The sequence below is a fragment of the Schistocerca serialis genome, chromosome 4, assembly GCF_023864345.2.
Source record: "Schistocerca serialis cubense isolate TAMUIC-IGC-003099 chromosome 4, iqSchSeri2.2, whole genome shotgun sequence".
Classification (NCBI taxonomy): domain Eukaryota; kingdom Metazoa; phylum Arthropoda; class Insecta; order Orthoptera; family Acrididae; genus Schistocerca; species Schistocerca serialis.
Window position 1 is genome coordinate 483,725,842 of NC_064641.1, and position 9,438 is coordinate 483,735,279.

Sequence of the window (9,438 nt, forward strand, 5' to 3'; positions counted from 1 at the left end):
CACTGTTGCTGGTGGTGGTAAGCGACAAATTCTACATAAGCATGCGAGAGACATAATTTGCAGCATACACGCTTTCTTCAAGCGCAGAGCACAAGTATGCTCTTACCGCAACAGTTGCTTTGAACCGGCAACAATACAATCCCCGTCCGTGTCACGAACCGCCATCGTTCATGGATCAGACTGTAGCTAATGTGTGAATGACTCAAAGAAGCTGCGCAGCCAAATGAAAATTGAAAATCAGTCATGTGAGCAATGTGGTGTGACAAGAATGCAGCAATTATGCGTTCGAAGACTCCCGACAGTGCAGCGAACCACGCGAAATTCTTTTATTCTTTTTACACATTTTTACGACATAATGGTATGAGTATTTCACAATACCATAACCGATTTCGATCAGCCAGTGATAATCTTCAGACTAATGCCACATGGTGCAAGCGTATGACTTTAATGAAGGCCACTGGATGGACCAGACTGGTAGGCGAAGGATACATTAAGATCTAGTGTTTGAGGGACAACGTAAGCACTGGTCTGCACTGAAAGGAATAAAAGAAAACTGTGGGAGATGCGGAGACTCACTGCCCAAATGGAGCCCAGTTCCGACTCTCTGCTCTGAATGAGTTGTTGAATGACGTGTATCCGCCACATCGTGCAGCTATACCCACAACTAGCACCCCCCTCGGATTCGGAGAAATCCTGACGGTAAAAAAAGGACTCTTAGGAAATATGTTAGAAACCTAGATTTCTGTCGATAGTATTTTGTAAAATCAAAAACGAAATTTAGCAGCATGTAATACTCCGTTATGTTTAGGATGTAAGGCTAAGCATAGATAAAAATATAATAAACCTGATACAACCAGCTCCGTAGCTGGTCGTTTAAAGGGTGCGTTGAATATAATACGCTACCAGTCACAACTGAAGGTGGTTCGGACTTCTGCCCATCTTCAGATCAGCATCCGTTCAATTTCCTATGTCAAGATTCAGTTTTAGAGTTCCGTGTTGAACCTAAACAACAAGTTAGCGTGATGTTGAATAGGGAGACATTAGTGAAACCTTGGAAGTGGCAAAGCGACAAGAGATGAATGTACCTACATATAGATGGAAAATTCAAATTGTTATTGCACATTTCTTGATGTGTTGGCAGAAGAGCCAACACCGTGTTGCTAGAGGAGGCCGAAATGCACGCGTTTAAGCTCACGCAGGCTGGCGTGAGGTCTGGAACAGTTAAAGGAGTTGAGTCTAATAAATAAAGTACGAAGCTCTTTGAATACTTAACTTTAATCCATAATTGGAGAACATCGCTCTTGTTGATACATTAATAACAATCTCAATATAAACTGGTAATGGCGCCTTGCTAGGTCGTAGCAAATGACGTAGCTGAAGGCTATGCTAACTATCGTCTCGGCAAATGAGAGCGTATTTGTCAGTGATCCATCTCTGGCAAAGTCTGCTGTACAACTGGGGCGAGTGCTAGGACGTCTCTCCAGACCTGCCGTGTCGCGGCGCTCGGTCTGCAATCACTGATAGTGGCGACACGCGGGTCCGACGTATACTAGTGGACCGCGGCCGATTTAAAAGGCTACCACCTAGCAAGTGTGATGTCTGGCGGTGACACCATATTTATTATGCTATGTATACTTCATATGTATCCAAACTGTAACTGCACATTTGCCACGATTTCGGAACACCATCTATATGTAAGTACATCGGCATTTTCCCACCTCAAGTGGTTTAACTTCCGTCTCCATAGTCAACAGCGTGTAACTTAACTTTAGGTTGAACAGTGAGCTGCAACATTGAAGGTGGAAGCATGAAACTGAATGCATAGTCACCTGAAGATAGACATAAGCCCGGTACCGGTCGTGACTTTAATAAAAAAAAAAAAAACAGTTGTGACTGGTAGCAAATTTTATTCAACATAAATCTGAGATAATCTAAAATCATGTGTGTTTCATTGCAATTGTTCATCTTAACATTTTAGGCATCCTGTGCTTCTTTTCTGGTGTGGCTACCTGTATTAGTCAGTGAGGAAGATGGATGAGCAAAGGAAGTAAGTTCTAGTCTTGCCGTAAAGATGGATAGAATTTTAATTCATTTGGACGTTTTGTAGGGAGGAAAGAAGACTAGCCCTTAACGACGTTTCAACGACTATGTAGCCAAAGACAAAACACAAGCAGTAACCACGGGATGATGATTCAGAGGGATTTAAACCACACTTCTCCAGAACGTGAGTGGAGCGTTTGGAAGGATATTGCTAATAGAATGATAAGCTCTGCAGTCTGTCCACTACCAGTGTCTATTGTATTCCACACGGTGCGAAATGATCTATGGAGAGCCAGCGAGTTAATTGTTACTATTTGATCAGTTTCATATGGGTACGATGCTCAACGAATGTCAGATATGAATGTCTTTGATCATGCTCGAATTTAAGTAGGTAGACACGCTATATTGGGAGAAATTAATGACTGACGCTGAGTGCAGCAGTAAGGCGATACTCATACAAAAATCGGAATGGAAAGCACACCAGAGAAGTTTCCCCTGCATTAGTCTTCCAGTAAGGACGCACTTGGCTGTAGCGCAGCGACAGAGCTTTGCGGAGAGGTGGTACTGACCGCCATGAGTCCCAGGTTGCAGAGGCGCTCGCGGATGTAGTGGCGCGCCTGCGTGTCGTTGCCGGCGGTGAGCGCGTGCTGCACGTTGGGGTCGCTGTACACGTCGTCGTAGCCGTCCAGGTTGCGGCCCTGTCGGCCGGACTGCAGGATCGAGTCCACCACCTGCTGCAGCACGCCTGTGGGCAAGACGAGAGCGCTCTGCTAGCAACCGGGGTCACTCCTAGCCGGTGACCAGTTCATTTCTAGCCACTACGTTTTCTAAATAAAGACAAGTATGCGCTTATTTTGAAAATTTCCACCTCATTGTCGAACATTTGCATGTAAATGGACATATGTCTACTGCTACCAGGCAAAGTGCACATACGTGCAGTTGTTGTTGTGGTCTTCAGTCCACAGTCCAGAGACGCTTAATACTCATTTCTATTTATCTCTTCACGAAAGAAACAGTAGAACTTTCTGTTCAGTGTCATATCAGGGGCAAGAAGAGCTGCGAAGTGTACTTGGCTTAGTGATGTATCCGAACCAACTGCGACTCGACAGTCTGCTGCCTGCAAAATAGATCTGCGGTTTTGTTTCATACCTCGTAACGCAGGTATGTTAGGAAAACTGACAGCTTCAGATACTTTCGTTAAGAGACCCTTGAATATTTCTAGCAAGTCGACCATGTTTTTTTCGCTAAAAACGAAGAACAGTTGTCAATATGCCGTGGTTTGACAACGTTGGATGCAACACACCGCGGCATTCTTTCTAAATTTTAGTTTTTGACTTCGTGTACGGTCTATAAACAGTAGACCACGTACATGAAAATGCTTGATGATCACCGCGAGATTGAAACTGGCCAATAGCAAATAGAAGTACGACATAAACTTACAGCGTCAGCAGAAACATGTCTTAATTTAATCAATTGCCAACGGCTGTGAAGTAACTTGTAAAGAAAACAATTGACATTTTTGTTATAACTACGTAAGTGTACAGCTCTACCAGCCAGATGCATTTTATTGTGAATCGAAGTTTTTATTGGTACTCCGTCAAAAAAGTGGCACATAATGAGGAATATCGAGAAACATTTATTCTATACTTCCTGTATCTTACGAAAAAACTTTCCGTAATAGTCATTTCTATTTATCTCTTCACGAAAGAAGCAGTAGAACTTTCTGTTCAGTGTCATATCAGGGGCAAGAAGAGCTGCGAAGTGTACTTGGCTTAGTGATGTATCTGAACCAACTACGACTCGACAATCTGCTTCCTGCAAAATAGATCTGCGGTTTTGTTTCTTATCTCGTAACGCAGGTAAAACTGACAGCCTCAGATAATTTTGTTAAGAATATTTCTAGCAAGTTGACCATGTTTTTTCGCTAAAAACGAAGAATGAGGATGTCATGGCTGCATGAGCGAGGCGCCTGCTGCGGAGGTCCATACGCAGCAACGTTCGCTGAATTTTCGTTGAGGAGACACCTGCCCTCTATGTCGCGTGCCGCAGCACAGTTGCGCCGGTTCTTTTGGCTAGTGCCATTTTGCCATGGACGGTATGTTTTACCATGTCGGCACGCGAACAGTTTAGAATCTTAGCCGAATCAGAAATGCTTGCTCCCTTGGCCTGAAAGCCAATGATCGTGCCGTTTTTGGCGTCAGATAAAATTGCTCCGATTTCGAATTACGACAGCAACTGCTGTGGTTTCTGTCTCCCCCGACACCCCATATACCTTCTTCGCTAGTGCTGCCACCTGTTGTCTGTGAATTGTTACTACACGTTGAGGTCGAACATAGGCAGTGGTCACAATAATGTGACTGGATCGTGTAAATTCGACATGAGTCAGTCCGGTATCTTCTTGTTACAAAGCACTTCAGTTATTGTCCGCTATTTAAGCGATGCATTCCAAACGGGCCTTGAGATTTCTGGAAGGAGCGAGCCATCGTCGGCGGTTTTTGAGCGAAAGTACTTGAATGTACTCATGTTTGGCAGATCTATGATAAGAGGTGTTAAGTATTCTCTGTACTCAAGACTACCATTCGCCGTAAGGCTCGAGAACTGTACACAAAAGTGGACGTCCTCCGTGACACAATCGCTGGACTCCAAACCATGGCACCACAGTTCCACGGCGCTGGCACCGACACCCCGTTCCGCTCACAATCCTGGAAGACTCGGATTCGGGCTATGACTGACGATAGGGCCCACACGACCACGTTTTTCTGCCCGTTTCGTACAGCCACTAGCAGTGGCGTGTTCACGTCCAGCCACTTTTCTCCTTGGCCATAGAGTTGGCGCATTGCTGCACCCCTCCTCTGTCCTTCCACCGTCGGAGGGTGGCACGGAACTTAAAAGTTTCACCGCCACACCTTCAAAGTGCTATGCTCGGCTGTTATTCAGACGTTACTTTGAGTCTCCTCTTACTTGTCAACCGAGACCGTTGGACCGGATCTGACGCTGACGCTGTTTATTAGTAACCCGCCACAAAAAAATTTTCTCTACTCTGATGTGTAGTCTGAAGTGTTCATGTCGGTTCTTCCATGCTTGGACTTGTCGGTGAAGGTTGGTACTGCCTTTAGCCGCCAGAAAAACATGGAGGGCATCCAGCCAACACTACTCAGTCTCCCAGTAAGTTAAAACGGTTTACAATATTATAAAATTCATCAGTGGGGACGGGGGCCCGATCTCCAGCTCTAGCGTTACTGGAGAGGCAGAGAGCGCCCGAGCGCCGCCTCACCTGCGTCAGCGGCCGAGGGCGGGACGCCAGCGCCGGGGGCGGAGGCGGCCGCCGTGGGGGCGGAGGGCGCCAGCTGCTGCGTCCTGGCGTCGCGGCCGCCGCCCCACGACCAGTCCTCAGAGTCCGCCGCCGCCGCTGTGGCCGCCGCTGTCGTGGCCAGCAGCAGCGCCGCCAGCCGCCATGCTGTCGCGAGCCTCATCACGTGCCGAGTCCTGCCTGCACAAATGCAAAATAACTCTCAGTGGTGTCAAAAAAAAAAAAGAAAAAAAAACATGGCTCTCGCTGCCTGTGCAGCTCGTGTGTAAAAGAACTTTGTCAAGTGACTGTTTTCAGCTGTTGGACTTTTATAATTGTTTGTTTTTATGGATAAACTGAAGATGCTTATTACACAAACTTGTGGCCAAGGAAAATATAACAAAAGCTGAGATTAATAATTTCCTATCCGTTACTGAGTTCTGAAAATAACTGTGAAAATGAACAAAATTCACGACATAAAGAAAAGAAACAAACGACAAAGGAAGAAGACCACACAAATGGAAGCTTGCACGAACGGTTGTCTTAGTTCCTGGTAACCTTCTGGTTGTGTGGTGGTGGTTCTTGAAACTTTTCTATTCCTAACGTTTCATACACAGTTACGTGGAATTATAGCCCTGCAGAATCGACAGATAAGTTTTATCTTTGCCTGTTCGATAGTTAAGTTTTATCTTTGACAATGATTTTTTCTGCTGGTTAAGCCCTCCTTGTCGTGGTACCACGGTTAAATGCAGCCGCTCAGAGAGGTCCAGTGTGGGCTGTAACTATCGGATGGCAGCGAAACTTGGTAGATATTCTAATTCTTGAACAAGGAACCGATTTATGCTTGAAAAAAATTAGTTACAATTTTGGCCACCAGGGGCAAATCTGGCGCTGTGAATACAAGAAAGACTTACAGAAATGTTTCGATATGCAGTGCTGACCAAAATTGGAGCTAATTTTTTTCCAGTGTAAATCGGTTCCACATTAAAGTATTAGCTTATCCGCCAAGTTTAACTGCCATACGATAATTACTGGACCTCTGTGAATAGCTGCACTTTAACTATAACCATTCGGAATGTACGTTATCTTCAAAATCAGACCCGTCAGTCGGCAAGACACAATGGAACCAGGAACACAAAGTTAGGACCTAAAGGTTTTCATGGTTTACGACCCTGTAGCCATGAAGATTCACTAGCAACAAAGGAGGAAGACCTTAGGCGTGTCTTAGGCTTTAGGTAAAGGCAGTTTGAGATTTGAAGTGTTGTAGAGAGAACTAGTGGGATGTAAAGGCACAGCAGTTTTTATTTAAACACTAAATATGTTTATTTACTTTTGCAGGTGACTAAATATGGTTTCTTCTGATCTTAGGAAGCAAATTGTTCAAAGGTCTAGTTTTTGCAACAGAAAGTACTTCTAAACATTTGTGTCATGAAGGGAGCTGAAAGTAAATTAGAGTGAAACGATTGAGTTCCTCGTCGATGTTATTAATATAGGGATGTTATATTTTAAGGTCTCGCATCACGGGGTAGCCGTGTGGTCAGGGGCACTTTGTCACGGTTCGCGCGGCTTCCCCTGTCGGAGGTTCGAGTCCTCCCTCCCTCGGGCGTGGGTGTGTGTGCTGTCTTTAGTGTAAGTTAGTTTAAGTTAGATTAAGTAGTGTGTATGCTTAGGGACCTATGACCTCAGCAGTCTGGTCCCATAGGCCTTACCACAAATTTCCAAAATTTTTAAGGACAGATATTTACGATACAACTTGGCTAAAAGAAGGGATCGGTTGATAGTATGCAGCCTCAGGCATGAAGGAATCAGTTTATTAATGCACAGAAGTGTGTGTGTGAGGGGGGGGGGAGGGGAGGTAAAAATTGTGGAGGGAGAATAACGGATGAATACGGAAAGCAGGTTCAAATGCTTGTAGGTCGCGTTATTCGGAGATGACGAGACTTGCAGAGGATACGTGCATTAAACGTGTCTTACGACTGAAAAAAGCAAGAATAGTAGGTAGGATTAGGAATTTCTGCGCGCCACCGAAGAGGTACGCAAAAAATTGTATTATGAACTAACGAAAACAGCCTAAACATATTGCACTGCTTCAGAATTGGAGAAGATCGCTGTTGAAATTTCCAGTTATACTGCTGCTTTTTCTATGAATAAAATCTAGTCTGAGTAGCTGTAGAAGGCTCGGAAAAACGATTTCAGTTAAAATCCACCTGCCACACCGAATCGTGAGAATGAGTTCTAAAGAGAAGCTGCTGTATTGGAATATATTGCTGGTAGGTGCATCACGTGCGAGAGGCTATATGCGATATACTCTTCCCTAACGTCGGAGTGTTTGGGATCTTTCCCAAATCGGAGAGAAGGGGAAGCCTGAAGTTAATAATATACATTATACTGGGACTGTAGTTGTGAGATACAGCCCATATGAGAACTTATCTCGTAAAAAAGGAACGGAAGGTGATGTTCTTTCCCTGAAATAGTGCTAGTCGTATTTGTAGCATCCTTTGTCAAGAAATACTTAAAAACCATTCTAGTGTGTTCACTTTAAGACCGACAAGGATAAGAAAAAGGAAATTATAACAGAATCTAGAACGGGGTCATCTTTTCGGTACTTCATTTGCAAATAAAACAGACGACGGAACCACTAATAATGGACCAAAGTGGGCTTCGCCACGTGTTTTAGAGCACTTTAAAGACCTGTTACGATTCTTGTTATGCCTCTCTAAATTCATTCGATAGCCGTTGTCACATCTACTTGATAACCATCAAGAACTGTAAAGCAACTACGGACAATATGGCCACACAAACGAAGAATTTAATGTCTACTTGATAACGGCTCCATATCCAGAATCAGTCGTACTACCGCGTTGTGTTCATTTTCCCCAGAACTCTTTCAGCGATACAAAATTATCCCTTTACTTTCTCTGCAGCAGATTTTTACAAGTTTGTATAATTTCACAGTGCTTCTTAGCATTCTACCTAAATATTTTCGAGCTGCGACGAACTCCAAGAAGTTGACCATTAATCTTCTAATCGAGTACTAGTAGTTTCTCTGTTAACGATGAGTAAGTATGTTCTCATCATATGAAAAGTTTTGTAAATATTACATTAAGAAGGTGCTGTTGGGATTATTTAGAAGTATTTAAAAAAAATAGTCGTTGTGAAATAAATTACGCTGCCGAAAACATGTTTAGTTCGTTTCTGTTGTTATAGTTTCAGTAGGGAAGACATTTGGGCTGGTGACGAGCGGCCAGCTCGAGACGAGCTGCCAAATACGTGTGGTGCGTGAGTTTCTTGCGGTGTCGAAACGGACGGAGGCGCGCGGGAAGCGCCGCCGCCGCCGCCCACGCCCCGCCGCGCGGCTTGCTTTCACTTTCGCTCCGCCCTGCCCGCCGCTGCCCTGGATGCCGCCGCGTGGGACGAGCAGAGACACACAGAGACAATGCCAGCCCGCCTGACGCAAATGTCGCCAGCGTTCCGCCCAGGCGTGTCACGGACATGCCGAGTGCCGGGCGAGCAACTGTCACTCACTGGCTCTAACTTCTAATGCATTTCGAATGTCCGTGGCATGAACCGAAGGATCCGTGTACAACCTGGGGAGCACCAATGGAAGTTGTAAACTCGGACAAACCGACTGCGACGTGGACATCCCGCGAGCCGAAAATCGGAAGTCAGTAATAATAGTGGCGAGAATGCCGACAAATATCCAGTCATGCTATCTTTTACCTATAAGAACGAAACAACATACTTAATGACTATAACAAAGAGATAGCCAGGGTTACACGTAACTTCAGGTAAGTGTTTTGTGCTAGTACTGTATTCAGCAGAAATATGAAACGGGACGAACATTTGAAGTTCATAGTACGTTAGGCGAATGAGATAATTGGATTTTCTGGAGGAGATGTGGAAAAATGAAAAGTATCTCCAAAGGAAATCGCTTGCAAGACCCTAGTTCGACCAGTTCTAGAGTTCTGTCCCAGTATTTGTGTCCTATTCATGACAAAAATCATCGAAAACAGAGACGCGATGTCTAGGATCATAACAGGTCGGTATAGCCCAAATGAAAGTGAAAACAGAGTTACTCGAGGAACTTAAGCGGGAATCTTCGGAAGGAA

The 9,438-nt window shown here is 44.7% G+C and overlaps 1 protein-coding gene across 1 annotated transcript in view; it reads right to left on the reverse strand.

Moving 5' to 3' along the window:
- LOC126474560 (uncharacterized) overlaps positions 1-8,823 on the reverse strand; it is a 35,631-nt gene extending 26,808 nt beyond the window's left edge. Inside the window, exons 1-3 of the mRNA XM_050102036.1 lie at positions 8,637-8,823; positions 5,315-5,530; positions 2,610-2,785 (exon numbers count right to left, since the gene is read on the reverse strand). Of these exons, the coding sequence (XP_049957993.1) occupies positions 2,610-2,785; positions 5,315-5,530; positions 8,637-8,823 (579 nt within the window). The remainder of the gene's footprint in view (positions 1-2,609; positions 2,786-5,314; positions 5,531-8,636) is intronic.
- Positions 8,824-9,438: the final 615 nt, after the last annotated feature.